Genomic DNA, 22,843 nt, shown 5'->3' with positions numbered 1-22,843 from the left:
TTGTACAGCTGTCACTGATTTAGTATCAATCCCCTGCAAAGCCGCCGGTTTGATCTACAAAAGTACTTTATTAAAGCTTCCTAAATGTGATGTCATTATATGCAGAACATCATTGCACCGTATCATTCATGACATACTGCCAATGACCAATCGCAACCGATCAGTTCATGCCAAGAAAAGTAGGATTTTTGGGGATTTTTTTAATCCCAGCTGGACACTCAGAGGTGTAACATGTCTTTGAGCGTCATGGACGACTCTTCTCACAGAACGGAGATTAAGGGGACATTTTTAGCATTTAGGGAGCATACATCGGGACGGCAATATTAAAATAGGCGTCTTTTTGTGGCTTCTGGAATGAGCCGTTTTATTATTTACTCACTGGCGTGTAGGTGTCCTTCGTCCTCCTGCAGCTCTACTACAAACCGCCACCTCAGCGCCAAAGTTCAGTTACTAAATCCTCAATGTCCTTCTGCAGCCTGATGGCATCTGCCTCAGCAGCTCCAGAGGGACGTCAACTTTGAAAGACACTTTGGTTTTGTCTTGCTTTTTGTTTTAAGGAGTCTCTTAAATGTCCGTTACCAACAGGGAAGCACGATAACATTTTACAATCTTATCAGACTATTATAGCTACAGCAAAAGAATCCTCCGATGACAAAAGACCAACATGGAGCTCCGACCTAAATGAAGAAATCACTGTAGAAGAGTGGAGGGACATGTCTACAGTCTTAACAACTTCCATTATGTTCAAAACTCTGTCATTTCGGTTGTTTCCCAGCAAATGGTACTAGCAAAAATAAGAGATGGGCTTACTTTGCCTTCTTGAAGCTAAGTATAAAATCGCAATGGCTTAGAAATCCGTTATGTGTGTGTGTTTGTGTCTGACATGTTCTGTACGCCCCAGTGTGACAGTGTTCTCTGTCAGTCATCATGCAGAGTGAGCAGGAATTCTCTGAGCGGATATTTCTTGGCTGAATGGGACGTGGCCGGTGAGTGTGTCTGTCTGTCTGTGTGTGTGTGTGTGGGAGTGTGTGTGTCTCGTGATCTGCTCTGTAAATTCTCACATTTTATGAAAGAGCTGATCTGCAAATAGCTTTGAGATGATTATAGCTTATTTCTTGGGTTACACCCGAAAGAGTTAGACAAAATATATATTAATCTTGTGTACCTGAAGTGTAACGTGTGGAAAATATTCCTTTTTGTTTGTGATAAAGAACAAAAAGAAGCGATGCCTGCTCAGGGTTTGGTGAGTCTGTTCATGAGTTCTTAGCAACTCCTCTAATGTCCTCATGGGGTTTATTTAAATAACAGTTTGTGACACAAACATGGTGGAAGAAAAAAAAGGAATCAAAAAATATCCAAATGTGAAAAAGTTATTTTACTTTTGATACATGAAGTGCCTTTTAGTTAAGCTTATGCAGGATTTAACTTATTGTTAAATTGTGACTTGTGACCTAAAATGTCTCCCTCATGTGCTCAGATTGGAGCATCTCTCTTTGCCAGTTCAGAAGGCCCAGGTCTGTTTATATTGGTTCGGTCGGTACCGGAGCTGCAGGAGGCATCACTGTCACTGGTTTTAAATGGAACGTGAGTAGACAAACACCACATGTCCCACTCATCCATGACTCATCCATGACATCCATGGCTGCCCGACGTTGAATGGTATTCAGCCAGCAATCAGTATGACATCAACTGTGCAGGTGTTCCTTTTCTGGCTCATTAGGTTTGTGAGGTCACCAGATGTCGATTTTTTTTATATCACTATTTTGTAAGCGGTGGATCTTTGAGGGTTTTTTTCCTGAAAAAATAAACACTTTATATGTTTGCAATGTTTACTGAGGAAATAAAGCAAGTGAGGAGTAGGGATCGTCTTCATTGACATCCATATTTCACCCCCTTTATAAAACCATATGAGTCGCCCCCTGCTGGTCAGAGAGAGAATGCAATGATGAGCCACATCCGCATTGGCTCCACGGGATAACTCTTGTCTCATTTGTGGTCTGATCAACAGTAAATGAATCAGTTGAGTGCTCTATGCCATATATTTATAAAGGCTTTCATCATTTTGAAGTCTGCATGGTTTCATCACCACTTAACCACTTGTTTTGCATTTTATCCACATAACGCAATGGATGGACTATAATTTGAAATTTTATATTTCAAGGTACTTCCCTATGAGAATCTTATTTGATGGTATTGATTCAGAAATATTTTATATATTTTTATTTTACTTAGTACTATGATTATGAATATGATTTATATGTAAATGTGTGTTCTGTGTGACAGTAATTTACATTTGGTGAAAATAAAGATAAAATCCATTGTAAACTAAATTGTGCAGGTGTTTCACTGTTACTAGCCACTTTTTTGTCACAATTTAGTCTTGTTGAGACTTGATGAAATTCGTAACGTGTTTTACTTCATACGTCAAACATCAGCATAATAAAGGCGCACATTGAGGGTCCTTTAAAGTGTAAAGTGGGAGTTTACGCGTGTCCCCTGAACGCAGCACAAGTCCTCGCCTCTTTAGTCGCTGAAAATAGGCCCGAGTTAATACTCTTTGACATTGGGTTATTTGGATACCGCGCACGGCGCGTCAGGTGGCTCATTTACCTGATTTTTCATGCAGCACCTGTGTTTGGACTTTTCCAACGTCGTGCTGCAAAACTCCGGATCCGCCCAAACCCCATAGTCCATCTTTTGAACCCCTGTCAAAACCGGTCTTTTGGACAGAAACGTAAGAGTCGCGCGGTCCAAAAGACGTCATACAGCGACACTAGTTGTTTGTTTTTGTAGTTAACTTTGCGCGGGGGGGGGGGGAATGGAGAAGTCCCTTCCCGTCGCTCCGCACTGCCTGGCCCTGGTGCTGTCGCAGGTTCGCGGAGAAGATGAAGAGCGCTCCCAACTACCACCACCCACATTATCATCACCACCACCACCACCACCGGTGCTCCATCACTCCGGCTACCAGGTGTTCGCCGACTTCAAATCCGTCAACATGCGGCACTTCTGGAACAAGGCGCTGACGCACGCGCTCGCCGAGGTCTTCTTCCTCGGCTGGATCGACGAGCACGTGCTGCTGATTCGGGGCGGGGAGGTTCACCTGCAGGTCCTGAGGAACGGATGGAGCCGGCGGACCCTGCAGCCCCCGCGGGGCTTCGCCATCCAGTGCATAGGTGCGTCTGTTAGGGTCAATGCTATTACGCTGTACTTATCTTAAAGCTGCACAGGCTGGCGCGACGGAGAAATGGCTTTAGGGACACGCTGAAGTCCCTCTGGGCTCTGGACACAAAGGTCGCCTTGTTGGGTTTCAATGGGAAATGTGCCCTGCGGGCATGGCTCCAGAAACCGCACATCATTGCAGAAGACGGGGAATATTTTAAATAAGTCGCACACATTAGGGATAAATGCGGGTTTGGAAAGTTTGGAGTGTTTTTTTAAGAAGTAAAGTTTGCATTGGTAATAACATGTCATTAAATCTAACAACTCGTGAGCACGGTCTGTCAGGAGACCAGTAGCGCCACTTCAATCTGAACTCTGGTTGACCATATTAACTAGGTCATTCCAAAGCAGCAGATGTGAGACTTTAGTCAGAAGTAACAAAAATGAGGACATGGACTCAGACTCCCCAAACCTGAGACTTGACCCGTCTTGAATAATGTTGAACTGGGGAAGTCTGGTTCCAGATGTTGAGCTACTGCAAAACAAACTTAAGAAATCAGCAACCTTTATAAGAGATGGAGATTTGTCTTGAGGTGTGAACTTTTCTCAGACTTGATTCAGTCAACACGGTCCGACAAGGGACATAAAAACGACTTTGTGTGTTATCGGTTTTAATTTGCGGCTGCTGTTTGTCCCTGCAGTTACCTTTTGATTATCCCAATATCTTTCAGATGGATTTAGCTGCAGTTGGAGGCTCCCATGTTTACTCTCATGCTGATTTCCACACCTCTTTTTAGGGCTGGCCAATGCTGCTGGCTGGTATTCTGCCTCACAGGACTCTCTTTATTTATGATTGTGAGAGAAATTCATTTCCCTCAAGGTTTTTACACAACATTGTTTACTCCCTCTGTGAGTCCAGACAGGTTGCATGAAACCAGTCGTAGTCCGGTGCATTCAGGCGGCATCTCACCTTCTAACCTCAGCTGCTTGATTGTCGGGCAGTTTGCTCCGTCAGGATGAGGAGACAACGTTCCCGCACCGGCTTTCAGCGTGCGTCGTGTGTTCTGACTCCCACATCACAGCTCCTTTTTATATCTTATTGGATTTCTATTCTGCGCTGCCAGGCGTTGATGGTGTTGAATTAAAAAGGCAGGTTATAGTCCAAAAGGTCAGCCTTAAGACGATTACGATCTTGTGCCACTACTTATTTTCGGAGTCTCTGTCGAGTGTAAGTGACGTAGCGTCAGTGACACTGCTGGAGCAAACACAGATAAGCTGTGGAATGTTTGTCTTATAGCTAATAACTCACCAGACTCTTTAACGGCAAAGCCAACGGAGCTTATGGGCTGTTGCTTTTACACGCAGATGAGGCGGCGATACATTTTTCATCACTAAACCCGTAATCTACGGGATAAATGAACCCAGAACGCGACCAATTGTGTAAATTCACATGGGGACATGTGGCCCTCACAGTACTGGGCAGCGTCATCAAGCTTCAGTTTAAAAGTGAGCTCATTTCTCAGGTGCAAAATGTACAAAGTTTAGGACAAATGATGCTTTTAATGACGCTGTGAGCGTAGCCATCGTGGAGATGCTTTTTTTTTTACTCACAGCTGACTGCTCCATGTTTATAAAGTGCAGATTATTCACCAAACTGCCTCAGAGTTTGATTACAACCAGGAGCCAGAAAAGTAGCCGGATTACAACATTTAGACTAAAGTTGTGGATTTTCAGCTGTGTGAAAACAAGTCGTTTGTTCTCAATACCGACAATTCAATCTGATTATCCGAGGGACTTTGTATCCGTTAGCAGGATGCAAACAATGGGGCTGGGAGGAGCGCGTGCTGTTAGGGAAGGAAAAGTGGAGCGTTGGTTCAGGAGAACACCGGGGCACCACCAGAGAGGTCTCCCCTGGAAGGAAAGGGAGGGTCCGGGCGGAGAATCGGGGGGAAATGTTTCACGCAGCAGAGGCATTTGTTGCCGTATATCATGATGTCAGATGTGTAATGTAGACTTGTGGGCTGCGGCAAACGGCTATTGTGACTCTTTATTCGGTGTGTGTGGCTGTGGGAGAGCGGTGTGTTGTCCCTAATGTTCCACCGGAGGGCAGACCGCCGGCAAAAATGGTCCCGTTTGCAGGGAAGGTGGATGAATTTGTAGCAGGCCACAAACCCTTGAAAGTGTTTCACATCAGGATAGTGCTTTCCCACTAGTGATATGTGACTCTGGACACTATTCAACGCAGGGTTACATTTGATTGATCGTTCATCGGCGACACGCATCTTGAGACAAAAATCCAGTTTCACTCTGTTGATCTCATCTGACACACAGATTTCAACACAATGCAACATTTTTAGCGACTTTAGCAAACTTTGTTTGCTAACCCTAACCCCTAACCCTTTGTTTGCTAAATTGTTGGCGAATGTCAACATCCATAGAACATCAACATCATATCCTAAACATGACAACGTGAGCATGGTAACATCTCAATAATAATGCGACACATTAATGACGTTTATTAGCTAACGTCCAATTTAGCGGCATCAAGTCCATCATTGATACGTGTTCTGATATTTATTGAGTTACATATTTTCGTCTTTCTCTTACGTCTTTAAGATGTAAGAAAAGAGTGAAGAATGTCCATAAACCAACTGTCCCAAAAGACATTCAGTGTACTGTGCACCACGAAAAAGTATTCAATTGTCACGTATGACCAGTGGACGTTGACAAGATTGTTTCCAATCATTTTTCTGTGAAGCCAATCAATTAAATTGACTAAACGACTCTAAGTCCCTAACATTTGCAGTCGTTGGGATCTTGCATAGGACATCTTGCTTGTACTTGTTGTCGTGACACTGGAGGACCTCGGCGTTCTCCGTCCACGGGCCGCTCGGTCCCCGTCTCTGTGGAGTCCGTCTGCGTCTATCTTGAGTGACTGTCTCTTTAAGGGAGCGGGCGCTCAAAAGGTAACAGCTATGAGATCATCGGCTTGCGTCGTCATAGCAACAAAGGCTGTTGCAGTACTACTGAGAAATAAAATGGCTGGCGAGTGTCGCTCTCCCTCCTCCTTCCCCTCACCCCTCCTGCGCTCCGTCTCCTCTTTCTCTGTGGTATCAGTGAACTGGAGCAGATTGGTTGTGACACCACCTCCTCCTCCTCCTCCTCCTCCACCCGTGGCCCGTGCTGCCCTCTCACTTTGCTCCTATATTCAGTGCCTCAAAGCCGTCCCTTCACACTCCCCACATGTGAGTCAGCAGGAGTGTGCAGCTAGCAGGAGCTGCCATTCTGCTTGTTATTAAGGGGGTGCTGCTCCACGCCGCGTCGGTGACTGAATCAACCGGTGGGAAGCGCTGAAAAAGACACAAATCGGGACATTGTCAAACGGTTGTGGCCCCTTTGGTTGTGGCCCTCTAAAGTCTCCAGCTTCAGTGGGAGTCACAAAGAGGAAACGGATGGAGGTTTGAGAGTCCCCTCATCCTTCAAGAGCAGAGGGTGAGGATGGAAAACATATAGCTAAATATCCAGACCATCCGAGGGCTGAATCTCTCCCTCCCTCTCCCCCTCCCCCCCCCCCCTCTCTCTCTCTCTCTCTCTCTCTGAGACGCATGCTCACGCAGAATCGCGCGCAGCAGGCGGATGCGCGCATACACACTTTCTCTCACACACTGAGACACACACACACACACACACACATACTCACACACCCTTCCTGGAGGTGCTGGGAGCAGCTGCAGCATTAGCGTTGAAAGAGATTTGCCGTGGACTGGAGTTTGCCCCCCCTCCCCTCCTCCTCCTCCTCCCCTGCCCCCCTCTTAATGAATGGATGCTACGGCGATAGAATCGGGAGCTTCTTCCGTTGGATTGCGGGAAACGGTGGATTTCTATTCTTGAAATTTATTTATTTATTATCTATGCTCTCCATTTTTTTCTCCCCACCCTCTCCTGGTGTGCTGTTGTCGAAAGGACGATGGGGTCTCGTGCTTGATCGGATAAAGATGGAGGTGAACGCGTCGTCTCCGGTGCTTTGCATACTATTGAGGTTTTGTTGCCCATTCGGGTGACTGGAGCTTTTATTTCATTTTTTTTAAGTGGGCTCTTTTGTTTTCCGGGGATCAGCCGAGCACTCCTGTGGTGAATTGAGCTGTTGTCGGAGACCGGGCCTCTTCAGCTTTGAATATTTGACCGTCCATCCATCGCCGTCCCTCCCCCCCCCCCCCCCCGTTGCCCCCTTCCTCAAAAAGGAACGAGCGGATCCCAAAGCCTCCTCCGAAATCCCTCCTCACCGTCCTCCTCGCTTCCAATGCCCCATTTCCCTCATCTCTACCCCGGCCCCCCCCACCACCACCACCACCACCACCACCTCTCTCCTGCTCCCTCCTCCCACATCAGAGCGGCTACGTAATGTGCCTCCCTACGCATGCAAATGGGGATGCTACAAATGGTGGCTGGGACTGATGCCGATGAAAGGGTGATGCCTCGCGCAATCACCTGCACCGCCACCGCCACCACCACCACCACCACCACCTCCTCCACCTCCTCCTCCTCCTCCACCACCTCCTCCGCCGCCGCTGCTGCCGTCGCTCCGGATCAGCCTGGGAGAGCCCAGCAGCCCGCCTCAGCCGCCCACAGTGCGCACACAGCCGCCCGTCGCCTGCCCGTGGATGTAAATGAGACGCGCGTATGTGTGTAGAAGGCGCACACTGGCTCCTGCCATGTCTGGTGTGTGATCGCTCTAGCGGGACGTTCCTACTGATGCGGGGGAGGCACTGAGCCTGAGGTTGGTCGACCTCCCCCTGCACCCCCCCCCTCCCCTCCCCTCCCCTCCCCCTTCCCTCCCCCCCTTTCCCCTTTACCCATCTCCCTTCCTCCTCATTCCACCGGCCAACCCCCTGCCCCCCCCCCCATCCCCCTCCCTCCCTCCCTTCCTATCCCAGCCCCGCGGGGGGTGAAGGCCACCTGGCAACGGGGTCACGATGAAGAAGAACCGCAGCAGCAATCTGCGGCGGGCCTGGCCCAGCTCGGAGCACCCGGAGCGCCCGGCGGAGCACAATCCCTCCCGTGGTGAGAAAGACATCCGTTTGCAGAAGCAGCACCTCCCCCCCCCTCCCGCTCCTCATTTCTCTCCGTCCCCACCAGGTTATCGTGCGCCAGGTGAGTCTTTGTGTCACTTCCTACCAAACGCAGGCTCCGCCCCCTCCTTTCTCCACGCGGCGCAGAGAGCAGTTTGATTTGGGGGGCAGAAAAGAAGTGCAGGTCGAAATGTTGGTACTATGAAGTGGGAAATGATGACAACTTGCCTTTTTCGTTACTTGTAATGTCTAATGGATGAAGTGAGGTCCAATAGTAATTTTGTGGGTCCCAAAAAACATTTTACGTCCCGACATTATTTTATTATATATATATATATATATATATATCGTGTACTACTATTACTTTCATCACCTCTGTCTTCCTTGCTTCATTGTAAGGTGTGAAATGTAAATTCTCGTGCCATTGTATCGTACACAAGCACCAGACGGGGGTTGAGCTTCTCTCGTGCTTACAAAAAAAAAAAAAAGAAACGAGTAAAGCCTCTCAAAGCCACGTAAAGCTTAAGGGGCTGTGATACTAGGCAGAGATAACGTCATCGTGTTGCTTCACTGACCGTTCAGTTGAGTGTGGTGAGGAGGCAGCGCCCTGCACATATCTCAGCTCAGGTGAAAGAAGGGTACTAAAAATGAGCACAGGACTTAAAACGGCCGAGGCAACATTAACTAGTCCGTTTATCCGTCCACATCAGAAGACATAAAGTACAGCGTATTATTTTCTCATTTCCTCGCACAACTCTCCATTGATCACCAGATTTAGGTCAGAGGACGGCCACAGCGATGGGTGCACTGTGCTGCTGTGCAACCGTTAAGCAGGGCAGATGTTTGCTCTCGGAGGGGCTTGAAGCCGGGCCGTCTGGTTGTAGGATGATCTCACCACTCACTACTGCTGACAGCGAAAGCCAGCTTAATTCAAACACGGGCGACAGAGAAGGTCTGCGCCATCGCCAGTTGGGGGTTTGTTCCATTTGAAAGGCGTCGGGTTTTGGCTTCTTCCGTTCGCGAGCTCGCGTGAAACGAACCGCGACGCAGGTGATCTCACGCCACGGCTGCAGCTGCTGCTGCCTCGTTATGCTAACCCACGAGAAACGGGAGGAACGAGAGGCGGGAGGAAGCACTGAGGGGAGGGGTGGAGCTGTTGGAGGCGGCGTGCAAACCTGCTGCCGTTTGACCATTACATCATAGCTCCACACGCTGCGCCTGCTGTTCATTCATCATCTAACGGTTGTGCCTCCTCCTCCTCCTCCTCCTCCTCCTCTCCTCGTTCCTCCTCCATCAACCCCCACCCTGCTGCAGGTGACGTGTCTCCGATCAGCATGTCACCTATCAGCCAGTCACAGTTCATCCCGCTGGGGGAGATCTTGTGCCTGGCCATCTCCGCTATGAACTCGGCCCACAAGCCCGTCAACCAGGAGGCTCTGGTGGAGCACCTCACTGCCACCTTCCCAGGTACGCTCCTCTGACCTCATGTACAAAGCAGGAAATATCTATTGTGTGGCACGTTCTTGGTCGGAAATGAGCATTTGGTGCAAATGGCAAGGTGAAAAATGGTGTTAAAAATGTGTTCTACCTGGTTTATTATCTCTCTGTTGTTATTCATTAGTTTCATTTTATACACGCCAGGTTCAAACAGCAAAGTAAGGATGCATGTAGGCTTTAAACATCTATTGATCTCCCCTCAGGCCTCTGACACATTTCAGTGATTGAGCGTCGAGATATTTTATCCTGTAAAATATTGCATAACGGAGATGGATATAAAACAATTAGTCATTGAAGCGATGAATAAATTGGGACTTCTGTGTTGGAAGAATAATACATGGGAAGACATCCCATTGAGAAAAGATGAGCGCGCAATACATTTCATAGTAAACATAACACGCAGCTCTGAACTAAAATAATAAATACTGTAAAATGTAGATGAACAATTTAGCTCCGGACGATTTTTCTCTATCCATATAGTGTGTTTGGTTTAATTCTCAAGTAACTCATTTTTTCTATGAACAAAGTCCCAATAAGTTGTTGAAGTAAGTTGAAGGACCTCAACCAGACAAGTATCATCAGAGTAGCACATTGCAAATTCTAATCTGATCATATTTGTTATCATCTCTCCAGAACGGCAGAGTTTGAATAATGTGAAGCGTGTACTTATCCATGGTCAGTGTGTTATTTACAATAGATGACGGTCATTTGGGAAATAAGACTTGAGTAACTAATGCACTGCTGTGGATGATGGCAGCAGCAAAACAAATTAACCTAAAATAATAATAATAATAAGAATCAATATCCATTAAAGTATAATATGCCATATTTACAATATTATCTCATCGTTATCTGGCCGTCAGACGGCCGCATGTGACGGGGAACTGAACGTCAAACCCAAAAGACTTTTCTCTTTCAGTTCAGTTTCCTGAAATGATTCTAAATATGGCGTAGACTCAATCTGATATCATTGCTTTTTATGGGGCCTTTTCTTTTAAAAAGCTAAAATATGTTTTAGCAGTTCATTGCTCTGCTGCCTTGCTGGTGCTCTTGTATGCTTCTACCAACGTATTCCACTGTAGGTAGTGAAGCGACTATGGAAGAGTCCCTCACACAACCCCACTACAAAAAATCCAAACAATCTTTTGGCAGTTTTACATTTAAAAAAGGTTTTAAAAACTATTAACATCTGTGTTTCTTAGCGACTCCGGCCCGTGGCCTCGTTAAAAAATGTTGTTTTTTTTGTTATTAAATGAAATGTCTTCACGTTATAATCATTTTCTCCTCGATGTATGAAACGTATGAAACCATAAAATCCTAAAATATGTCAAATCACTGTCGAAAAGCACAGGTTGTCCATCCAATTTGGGAAATGGGAAGCGTGTCCCTCGAATCGATCTCGATACTGATGGGATGCCTTGATGAAAAGCAGTTGATCTTGCAGGTTGCATCATTGCTGTGTATAAGCTCACAGGGATGATGTAATGCCAGGCAACACGAGACCATGCTGGTAATGAACCATGTTTACAATTGACTACTTTTAAAGTTGACTTGTTCATTTACACAAACTAAGCTCTTGGGGTGACTGATCAAATTATCCATAGGAGTTCTCTGTGAATGGGGGTTAAGTTTATTAACTTTATTTTTACATTTACAATCAGGTTATGGTCCCAGTTTTAAAATGGGTATGGAGGTCATTACGTTACTTCAAATGCCGTCTTACATGTAAAACTCCCCTACAGGTTTTTTAAAGCGATGCAGAACATACCTGCAATCATTTATATGATTTTTGAGAGAATAATAAAAGAAATTCAATTTATTATTATTCTTTTTGTTAAGAAAATAATTGTTTAAAATTCAATGTTCAAACAATTCTGATAAATGAGTAGGTCTGTCTGTACACAATTTATATTCATGAAAGAGATTACACATTATACTGTATAACATAGGAACGTAAAATACATTTTTCAAATAAGATGCTAATTGTATTTTTTCAATAAGACAACACAATTGAAGGCAAATAGTTCAGGTTAGTTGGATCTTCAAAACAAATCCTAATAAGAAATCATATCCTTCTGCCCCATTCACATCGTTCCCTCCAATTGTGTCTTATATTCAACATGCCTCTTGTGAGATTGCATCATTTCAATTTAGATTTGAATGGATCTTAACACGTCCAATTAGTTGACGGAGACATGAAAGTTCCACATTATGTTCATATTAAAAGCTTAATAAACTTCAAAATCTTATTTTCAACTATAATTTGTTTATTTAATTATTTATACATCTCCAAATGGCCTCCACGTTCACACAAAATGTCCCTTGTTTGAATAACTTCAATGTAAATAAAAAATTTAATCTGAAATGCATTTGTGCTTCAACTCCGTGTCTCCCACAGGCGTGCCTACACCCAGCTCAGAGGTCCTGCGACATACCCTGAACATGCTGGTGCGAGAGAGGAAGATCTACCCAACTCCAGAGGGCTACTTCATTGTCACCCCACAGACCTACTTTATCACTCCTTCCCTCATCAGAACCAACAACAAGTGGTATCACCTGGATGATCGGCTGCAGGAGCGCCAGACGCCACAGTCACAGCAGCAGCAGCAGCAGCAGCAGCCGCCGCCGCCATCTCAGCAATGCACTTCGCCTCAGTCTGGCAACGTAACACCGTCCGCACCCGGCTGCCTGAGGGAGAGGCCTCCTCGCAAGAACCACAGCGACTCATACAACTCCTACCGCGACGACTTGTCCAGACTTCACAGCAGCAAGTCCCCGAAGGAGCACAGGGGAGATTCTTACCAAAGTAAGCCCCCCAAGGATCACAATGGCGGGGAGCCTCCGCCAAGCACGTCAGCCAAGGAGCACCGGGGAGAACCTCCGTCATACCCGTATTCCCCTCTCCCCACTTCCCCTCCTGCCCAGCAACCGCCGCCTCAAGAGCCCGCGGAGAAGAGCAAAAGCATCACTTCTTTCCCTTATAAAAGTGACACTCTGACCAAAAAGAAAGAAGGAGGTGGCGGCGGAGGCGGAAGCGGCGAGAAGCAATCCAAAAGGTTTGGCCTCCGGCTATTCCGGCTGAGTTTCAAGAAGGACAAAATGAGACAGCTGGCCACCTTCTCAGCGCAGTTCCCCCCCGAGGAGTGGCCTCTGCGCGACGAGGAAGTGCCGACTACACCCATTCCCCGCGAGGTGGAGATGGAGATAATCCGCCGAATCAACCCCGACCTATCAGTGGAGAACGTGGCGAGGCACACGGCGGTGATGAAGAGGCTGGAGGAGGAGCGCGCGCAAAAGAACAAGGCCGGGTCCTCGGCCCAGCACAGTGCACGGAGCAGGAGGGCGAGGGGCCACAGGAGGGCCCTGCACGGGAAGTCCCGCTCACACAGCAAGCCCCGGACCTCCAGGGGAGACCCCTCTGAGGGTTCGAACTGGGACCTTCTGTTCATGGAACGGGATTACCGCTTCTTCAGCCACTCGTTGGTTCGCTCGCCTCGGGAGGCCATGTACACCCTTGAGCGCAGACGGAGCGGCGGGGCAACGTACCTGGTCCACAGCAACCCCAACATCACAGAATCGAACTGCCCGGTCGCCCCCGAGTGGGACGTGTCGGGGGAGCTGGCCAAGAGACGGACCGAGATGCCCTTCCCGGAGCCGTCGCGCGGGACCTGCCAGTCCAGAGTGCAGAGGAGCCACAGTCACAATCAGGACAGGAAGTCGCGTCACGACAGGTCAGATCAAGCCAAGGAGCGCTCCCGGTCCATGGACAACTCGCTCAAGGGCCCTTCGCTGGGGGCGCCGGAAGACTTTGAACCCACTCTGGAGGAGCGCAGTCATTACTACACCGATGACGGCACCCTGCGCGCCAAGCAGAAGTCCTCCCACTACTCAAGGATCATGTTCTCTGCTGCTAAGTTCCACTCTGATTTTAATGTGCCTGATTTGGGGAAAGGGAGTTTGGACGAGTCGAGGATCCGGAGTACGATGGAGAGGAACAAAAGCAGAGACAGCTTGCCATCGTACAATGAGCTAATGGGACTTTCTCCTAAGCCCTCAGCAGATGAGTACTTCCAGTGCAATACGTCAAATGAAACAATCCTAACTGCCCCTTCGCCTCAGGCAAAATCAGAATATGACACATTAACCTCATCAGGGGGACTCCGAAAGGGCTCTCCGGCTGACCGCCAAACGCCTCACCTCACGTCTCCTCACACGATGGAGTACAAAGAGGACTTGTCGGCAGCAAAGGGACAGAGCGGCTCGGCGCGACTGACGCCGAGCCAGACGCCGGAGCCGCTGCAAAATGCCCGTTTGACGCCGCACCAACACAACGTGGACCCGGGAGGGGGCGGAGGCAGCATGGTGATCAAGAGGAAAGAGATCTTCAGCAAGGACACTTTGTTCAAACCTCCACACAATGCCTTGTCCACGGGCTACGTGGACAGCAGCTACACCAAGTCCGGCACATTGCGGAAAGCCTCACATGCCAAATCAACAGAGGCCCTAGACAATCCTGAGCCCCAGCAGCCTTCCAATTCAGCCACTTCCTCAGCATCACCGGCAGTTTTACAGGTCTGCTTAGAGCCAACAGTCCCCTCCGCCTCCTTTGACTATTATAATGTATCAGATGATGAGGAAGAGGAAGAGGCGGAGGAGGACTCGCACAAAGAGTTGGCGACGGCAGAGGACAGCAAGGAGCACGGGGAAGTGGGTGGTAACGGTGGAGGCGGTGGCGGCGGCGGTGGTGGTGGGGGTGGTGGCGGGGGTGGCGGTGGTGGCGGTGGTGGCGGCGGCGGCGGTGGTGGGGAGGGAACCATGCAGTGGTTACTGGAGCGGGAGAAGGAGCATGATCTGCAGCGGAAACTGGAGACCAACCTGACCTTGCTCAGCCCCAAGGAGACGGAGAACAGCAGCAGCCAGAAGTCGGCCCACTCGGCCCGTTTGGACAGCATGGACAGCAGCAGTGTGACGGTGGACAGCGGATTCAACTCCCCCAGGTACGTACGTGCTGCAAGCAACTGGAATTCATTCATCATCATCTGAGTCTCCCTTTAAAATGTCCTCTATAAAAACGTTCATTCAGCAGTATTGGCTGTGTGTGGGAGTGTGGGAGGTAAACTCAAGTAGAACACAGTGGGAACTACAATATCCCCAAACATCTGGATCGCTGTCTAACCGTATGGTAATATATGGAGGTAAAGAAAAGAAAAAGGTTTTCCAGGGTACATAACCTTATTATTTTTGATAAAACCCCCAAAACTTTAGGTATTGAGGTTAATGCATGTCCATACTAATTTCGTGGCCACTTTATTAGGTACAACTGTTAAATATAATTGTATCCAATATAATCTTGAAAAGTTTGTAATGTTCATAATGTTTTGGGTGAAATAATACACTTGCTATGTTAATAGCGTGTATATCTGTATTCTGCACTTACTTACTATTGTGGAGCAGTGATGTGTCCTAATGCTGCTGTCTAAAATCAAATAAAAGGGTGAACGGACACTTTTCTGCTTTAACAAGATTTGAAGAAATGTTCTCAGTCCGAGTTAAGGGGAAATAACCCAGATGACATAATCTGTTTGAGAAATGGCAACGGAAGATGTACAGCTCTTTTCTCAAGATGATCCTAATGTGGAAACTTTTTGTGGAAATATTACTCTTCAAACTTAAACATTGGGCTAAAGATGGCTAATAATAATGTATAATATAAGGAATAAATAATGAAAAATGGGTGTTACTTTTACTGAGGCTCAAAGATACCTTTTGGATTGTTTTTTGTATTTTCCTGTGAATGACAACTTTTTTCATCGTAGTATTCTCAGTAACTGCATTTTATCTGCGTTTTTCTTCAGTCTGCAAAATATTCAGCAATTTTTTTCCGTTTATTTGAGGGGTATTGTTTTTCCTTACACCTTATGAGACACACAACGACAGCTTCTTTAATGTTTTTTTTTATTATTTTTAAAAAACGAAAACACTCTCTCCTGTTGTCTCCTGTGCAGAACGCGTGAAAGCCTTGCGTCCAACACATCCAGCATAGTGGAAAGCAATAGACGGCAGAATCCGGCGCTGAGCCCCGGCCACATCGGCACGAGTAGTATCGGACTGCCGTTCAGCTTTCGCGCCATCCCAGAACCCGCCACCACACAGCCTGAGAAACTCCAGAAGTCATCGAACTGCCTGGCCTCCATCACCAGCGTCTGACAGGCAGCGCAGACTGAGACTGAGACCGGGGAGGGTGGTGGAGGAGGAGGAAGTGAGGGGTTTCACCATTTTGACCCTCACAGACACACACACACACACATATATTCAGACTCCTGAGAATCCATTTACTGGGACTGTTACATAAACAGGCATGGCTTCAAGAGACTGTTCCCACAGCTTCAAGAACTTTACTGCAAAAAAAAGAGAAGAAGAACTACAGAATATCAAGACCAACGTAGGCAAAGAACCCTACCTGAAGTACTCTGATTTTTGGTGACATGGACTCTAGTTTGGCTTATATCAAGATTATTGACTATTGGTATTGGAAAGTAGTAGACTATAGGATTCAAGTTACATTTGGAAATATCAAAAAAAACTTTTTATATTACTTAACAATACATGTCCAATTAAATGTTCTCCTTCCTGAAATAGCGTCAAGTTCTTCAGGACAATTCAATGTCAGCACAATGTCGTGAGATCAACCAAGTTGATCGTGAGAACAACGAATGAAATATATAAAAACATAAATCAGCTAAAGATTTGTGTACCGCAATGCAAATGATGTATGTATACTCGATACTTTTGATATCCTAATTATTATAATGGTGGTATTAAAGATGCTATGTGACCAAAAGTGATGTCTGGACAAAATGAGCTGCACGCCGACACTCACGTGTACGTCCCAGACGTCTCACAAAACAACCCCGCCCCCCGCCTCATTCAGTTCTGTTAAATTGTCAGAAGAATATTAACATTACGATTCACTGAGCACTTTAAGAACGTATTTAGTCCTATTTTAGGTACAATAGTTGAGATATGCATTAAAGAAAGCACAAAAAAACAGCATTGACTGACTTGTTTCAGCTTCTCAAAAAGTGAATATTTTCAGCTCTTCTCAGTTGTCAATGAGAGTAAACTGGTCTGTAAGGCATCACCATGCGCTTTGGTGACGTGTTGAGTATATAGACCACATGGTTAATGGAGAAAATAATCCGTAGATTAATTAGGAACCGTAGGCAAAATGAGTAAAATGTGTGACTGCAGTTGCTACAACTGCTGCAGGCGCAGCCAGCTCCATCTGTGCATCATTCATAATAACCGGAATGTTGTTTCTAGCAAGTAATGTTTTTAGATCTGAAATGATCGGTAACTAATTCCATAATCATGGCATTTTTTCAGCCCTTTTTTCAAACAAAAATTACAACAAATTCTCAGTTTTGGCTTTTGAAATGTGAACATTTGCTGCTTTTCTTTGTCTTGTAAGTAAACTGAACATCTTTATTTTTTTTTAATAGACAAAGAGAGATATCTGAAGATGTAATCTTGGGATAAGGGGAATTTGGATTTTTCACTATTGTCTTATAGAACAATAGTGAAACGAACGACAAGCAAAATAATGAAAATGATTGTTGGCTGCAGCAATTTTCAGCAAAAGTCCAGAAAGTCTTACGATGCACCCAATTACCTTTACATGATTCCATGGTTTTCTTTAGAGAAATAACTTCACAGCGTCACTTCGACCCGAGCAGAAACAACCAATGTGGATTTTCCAACAAAACACCTTCCATGAGTAACAAAATAAAAATGGCTACGTCCTGCTCCTATATGCGTTGGTAACTAAAGTTTGCTTTTGGGTCGTGTTTCAATGCCTTGAGTAATGCAATCAAAAGTAATTCAAACTTAATTGTGATGAGATGTTAGGAGTCAAAGTCGTGTCGATCCCTCAGCGATCACAGCTGACACCGGGGAGCAAAAGGTGGAGCCCACGAACCGCTCCAGCCGCCTGCTGGTGGACCGGCTGTATTACACCGGCACCAAACCGCCATGTGTGTGTGTTACGACTCCAGCCAGTTATAGCACACGATTAATTATAATTATTAATTAGAAAAGATTCATTATAATTATTTATTAATTATTGGCAGAGCTGCACGGTCGATTTATTCAAAATTTCCCAATAATTTAACAATTTAACAAAAGTGTGAGAGCAGGTACCTGTCGTCCAGTCAGTTTGGGTGAACTTCACGCGTTATCCTGCTGCCTCCATGCTTGGTCGCTCTCCTCCACAGGAAGCGTCTTCTCCGATAAGTTAGCAGTTAGCCTTGTTGTTTTCCCCCCCAGAACCGCTCCACTTTGAATTTGATTGTTTTAATCGGTTTGGTTTGTGAAACTATCACCTGACACGTTCAGTGTTTAATCTAAAATTTCACTTTAAAGCACACACTTTAAAATATGTACTGTAGTAGACGCTTGTGGTGAGTGCAGTTAAACATATTACAAACATGTAACGTTACATCAATATTCGACGACCGTTACTTGTCAAGTTACAAATCTTGCGAGAGTTTTAATCCTCTTTTACTTTCCGGACATTTGCACCAATTTCACTCGATACACTCAGGTTTCTTTATTGGGTGTAGTGAACAAGCATATTTAAAACATCGTTGTCTATTTTATCGGCGACTGCCTTAAATTGCATAAAATGCAATCGAGTATTTTTTCGACGTGCATTAAACCAGATAAATTACATTAATTCAAATATCACCAGGTAGCGTTCCAACCACACTTCCTTCTGCTGCCAGCAGGTGGTGCTGGAACACTATGGACTTGTATGTGGAGTCTGACGGTACCACACTGATTATAAAACCTTCAATTGTTAATTGCACTCAGTTTCTAAATGGATATATACTACAGCAGTTCTGCATATTGTCCGTGAGATGTAACTTTTGATACATAAATAAATAAAACATGTTATGAATTTATAAATTGATTGTAGTTCAACATCGAAGAGTATTTACTGTAGTTGTGAACCACCGACTCCACAGCAAACACGTAATGTGGCTGGTGAGGTAGAATAAGTGAGTAGAAACAACAGGAAATGCAGTCCAACAAAAACTCAAAACGGGTTTACAGATTATTTTAGCGAGTTTTCATTTACTAAACCAATGGACTGATAGTGGAAAACAGAGTAATAGATTACAACAGACCTAATCTGAGCCATTAAACACTTTTAAATGTATTTTATAAGTATAGGATAATATATATCAAGACATAAATTCATTCACCAAAGACAGCTGCTTGTAGTTTTTACCTGTGTGTATTTTAATGACTGATGCGGGGGACGTCATGTCAGCGCCCCTTAACTACAGACACACAGGTGGGACGATAAAACAAAAACTACTGTGGATCAGGGTCACCTGGAGCTTGGCACGTACAGCGATGAATGATTCAACTTAGAAACGCACAGTTCACAGACATACACGCGCATTATTTTCTCTACAATCACCTATAACACACACTTGCACGTTTTCTTTTAACAAAACACACAATGCATCGTTTGTGCACCTCGATGTTCCTTCATCTTTACACCACTCTGCTCGGCACGCTCCAAATATACAGAAAGGGGAAAAGTCTGTGCTGAGAGTGTTGGGAAAACGCACAACAGTGAGTTTTTGTGGATGTGTAAGCATGAACCTCCGAGAGCAGCCCTCAACAAAAAGGGGCACACAAAACACACACATGCATCATTGACACTCCATCTCATGTACGGACTACAATTCCCTTGTTTGTTTTTTTGACAATAAAACCATTCAAGCTCTCGAAACCAATGAAATGCACGGACACAGGAGCGTAGGAGCGACCATCTACAGCATACATCTTGGTTCTAAGGCAACATTGTAGTTCCACAGGACTCGTGCTGTCGATGCAGTGTGCTGTTTGCACGCTGACTGTGTCTCCAAAAACCGGATCTTACAGTGTATTTATATTTTTAGCACCGTGGGAATCTCTCCTTCCATCAGAATGGTGTCGTTCCGAGAGACAGCTATGGAAATATTCCCTTTTCCGATATTCACTTTTTTATTTTTGGGTGAGGTGGAGACCGGAAACATCCATGAAAGTTTGTTACAAGACGGTGCAAACTTAAAAACAGCATGGACACACACGCGCACGCACACGCACACTCACACACACACACACACACACACACACACACAATGCAAGGCTTAACATTAACATCACAAATAATTTGGAAATTCCCCATTAGCATTTTTTCCATTTCTTTTCCCATACAACAATGGTCGTCTGCATAAGCTTTAAGCAAAAAGGGCAAATGACAGACTTTTGTCTGTTCTTTTTCTCTGTACACACACACACACACACACACACACACACACACACAGTAAACACAATGAGTTTTACAATAAGACATGAAATAAAATCATCTGCAGCCGTTTTGAGCTGGGCTGAAGAGGCCAGTTCCCGGGCGTCAAAGGCAATAAAAATGTCTATTTAAAGTTCCCTCTCAGTTACCGTGGGTCCGAGAAGCCGTCCGACCACGGTAAGCCGCAGTCAAAGGAGTCGTAAAAGTCTCCAAACTCCCTGGTTGGATGCATGTTGTTCCTCACCCATCCGTAGTTTATGATAGTTTATATGAATCTCTTATATGTTTGCTTTGCCACAGCTAGAATCCACACTGAAAACCATCTCCTCCACAGAAACGTCTCAGTCGTGTCGTCACATTTGTCGAAGCGTGTGTGTGTTTTTTTATTTTAACCTCGACGTCTCGTCGTTTTTACCCGTTTGGTTTCGAATGTTCACGTTAAAGCGTCGCCTTCCTCCCGCCGCTGGCGAGCGTCCACAGACGTCACCACGAACGCGTCTGCGGGGTCAGAGAAGAGCGGACGGGCTGTACTTTTTTTCTCATTGCCGCGGTGAAGGTCGGGGTGACGGTGGCGTGGGGCTGCGCAAAGGTCAGAGGTCGCAGGCTTGGTCTGAGGTCATTTCCTGGTGTGAAGGGTCTCCTGGAACTTGGTGCTCGTGTAGCGGATGTGGAAGCCCTTCTTGCTGATTGTGTCGTCGCTATGGAAACGGATCAGCATGGCACTTCCGGGTGAGTAGATTCCCTCCCTCGGCTGAGGAAGCGAAGACCCATGAAGCATATAAAAACATTGTCAGTCATTTAGGGGTCCTGAACTTTTTAATATAATCATATTTTCTAATATCCATAATATACTTTGGATCACATGTCACATGTTTGGTCAACATGACGTGCTTTCAAAAAGTTGTGGTAGAAGATATTTCTCTGATTATGTATGATGTGTTTAGATCATGTTACTCCAAACATCCACTAAAACAGTTCTTCACATCAAAGATCGAGTCTTACCCCTGAACCGCAGAAGCGGCCGAGCCGGTGTGAGTTGGCGTCGTACCCGTTGTACAGCTCGATGTAGTCGTAACCACAGTCCGCCTCCTCCTCTACCTCAAACGTGATGAAGCTCAGCTCGATGCCGTAGCCCTGCTCGGCCGTCAGCAGCCACTCACAGTCGGTGTGGCCCGGATAGTTGTTGTCCCCGAACTGGGAGTGAGAGTAAAGGTTCTTCAGGCGAGCTTCCGCTTTCAGCCGACCGCCGCACTCTGCAGAGACGCGGGATCGAGAAGGAGTGACAGGTTAATCTGATCCAGCCAATCCAGCCAATAAACTCTTGTCAGATGTAATGAACGCTTTTAATCTGGCGAGGGCTGCTGTTAACCACAGGAGGGAGGTATTACCCTTCGAAAATCCATTCAAACTTGACAAATCAATGCTGGTTACTCCAAGTGATGCTCTTTGCAGACGGCAAAAACTGCAGAGTAAGCGTGACAGCATCCCCGTCGCACATAAACACCTAAATACGCCTCCACGCACCTGTGGAATGTGTCGCTTGGAAGCCCTTTCTCTGCACCGAGGCGTCGGAAATGAAGCGGAGGTACATCTTGTTGCCGGTGGAGACCAGCTGCTCCGGGATCTTGCTGCCGCACAACCGACCCAAGATGGTTGCCGTGTCGCCGTCCCCGTCGAAGGCCTCCAGATGGTCGTACGCACATTCCTGATGCTGCTCGATCTCAAACTCATTGAAGGCCTGGAAAGGCAGGAGGAGAGATCGCCGGGTGTGATGTGAGACGGCGGTTTCGGGGGCAACTTGGAGGCAACTTAGCACAACGCTGACAACTGCTTTCAAGCTGATGTATTGGTGAAGTTACTTTTATTTAGAGTTGTGTTTCAGGCCACCTGATGAATGAAAGTTCAACATTAGCAACATAATCAACACCTGAGAGATATCTGTCCTTTTTATGCAATACTATAAGCAGTTATTTGCTCGGTGATTTTCTATCTCAGCATTTCATCCAAAACATCGTCCCTCCAATATATGTTTATCGTCCAATTGTTATTATATAAAGCAACTTCAAGCAAAATAACCCAAATTTAAAGTACTGGTTTGCTATAAAGTCAGAAGCCTCAGATAAAGATTTTGAGAGCGCTTTAAATATATTCTACGGTTCTTCTGCCAGTGTTAGATTCCTTTAAATCTGTTTCACGTCAATATAAACGCATATTTGCATTTCAAATCCTTTGACACATCTTCAGAGCAGGCTGCCTGCCTCTTTGCGCCGTCTAATCCAAGTCGCCGTGAGCTGAGTCATGGCACCTTGAAGGCCTCACTCCCACGCGGAGGCACGCGCGTCTCTGATTGTCTCCTGAGCCGCGCTCTCCATCACAACCACCACAGCGCATTGGCGCTCGACCCGCCGGGTCGGGAAGAGAGACAGACGGGCAAAGGTGGGCCGACGCGAGGGCGGCGTTACGTTACGGAGAATGTTTCATTCTGGGGGTCGCGATGGCTTCCAGATGTTTCTGGCTGTAGCGCCGGGGGGGGCACCGGTTGGTGGATCTGTTTTGAATTGTCAATTTTTGCGTGTGTTTGTGTGTCCATAATTGTGACTAAAGAGGCAAGAAGAGAATGACCTTCACGTCAGTGCTCATATTTCTGTTATTAAATATACCTCCCTGAGATGTCGTTCTGATGGAAACAGAGATAACGTACCTGCATACAGGACTGTTACAGTAAATGGGTCATCACAGCAGGGTCTTCAGTTAC

At 46.1% G+C, this 22,843-nt stretch overlaps 2 protein-coding genes across 5 annotated transcripts in view; one reads left to right on the top strand and one right to left on the bottom strand.

The window, feature by feature from the left end:
• Positions 1-112: 112 nt before the first annotated feature.
• Positions 113-16,566, top strand: stox2a (storkhead box 2a). 3 transcript variants are annotated; one of them, XM_040186158.2, is made up of 4 exons: positions 113-3,173; positions 9,543-9,695; positions 12,124-14,722; positions 15,731-16,566. In XM_040186158.2, exons 1-4 carry the CDS (start codon positions 2,819-2,821, stop codon positions 15,930-15,932), a joined length of 3,309 nt encoding a protein of 1,102 aa, XP_040042092.2. In that variant the 5' UTR covers positions 113-2,818; the 3' UTR covers positions 15,933-16,566. The 3 variants fall into 3 exon arrangements, with proteins under 3 accessions (XP_040042092.2, XP_040042093.2, XP_040042094.2); XM_040186159.2 differs by lacking the exon at positions 113-3,173 and adding an exon at positions 8,061-8,310; XM_040186160.2 differs by lacking the exon at positions 113-3,173 and adding an exon at positions 8,064-8,220.
• A 2,365-nt stretch (positions 16,567-18,931) lies between these two features.
• Positions 18,932-22,843, bottom strand: part of tll1 (tolloid-like 1) — a 30,602-nt gene continuing 26,690 nt past the window's right edge. For both annotated transcript variants that reach the window (XM_040186161.2, XM_078109226.1), the window contains exons 20-22: positions 21,613-21,826; positions 21,091-21,341; positions 18,932-20,839 (exon numbers count right to left, since the gene is read on the bottom strand). In XM_040186161.2, coding sequence (XP_040042095.1) covers positions 20,705-20,839; positions 21,091-21,341; positions 21,613-21,826 — 600 coding nt within the window. In that variant the 3' untranslated portion in view covers positions 18,932-20,704. The remainder of the gene's footprint in view (positions 20,840-21,090; positions 21,342-21,612; positions 21,827-22,843) is intronic.

This window comes from Gasterosteus aculeatus, chromosome 9 (genome assembly GCF_964276395.1).
Source record: "Gasterosteus aculeatus chromosome 9, fGasAcu3.hap1.1, whole genome shotgun sequence".
NCBI classification, from domain to species: domain Eukaryota; kingdom Metazoa; phylum Chordata; class Actinopteri; order Perciformes; family Gasterosteidae; genus Gasterosteus; species Gasterosteus aculeatus.
Note: the sequence above shows the minus strand (reverse complement) of the source record. Positions and strands in the feature narration are given on the sequence as shown.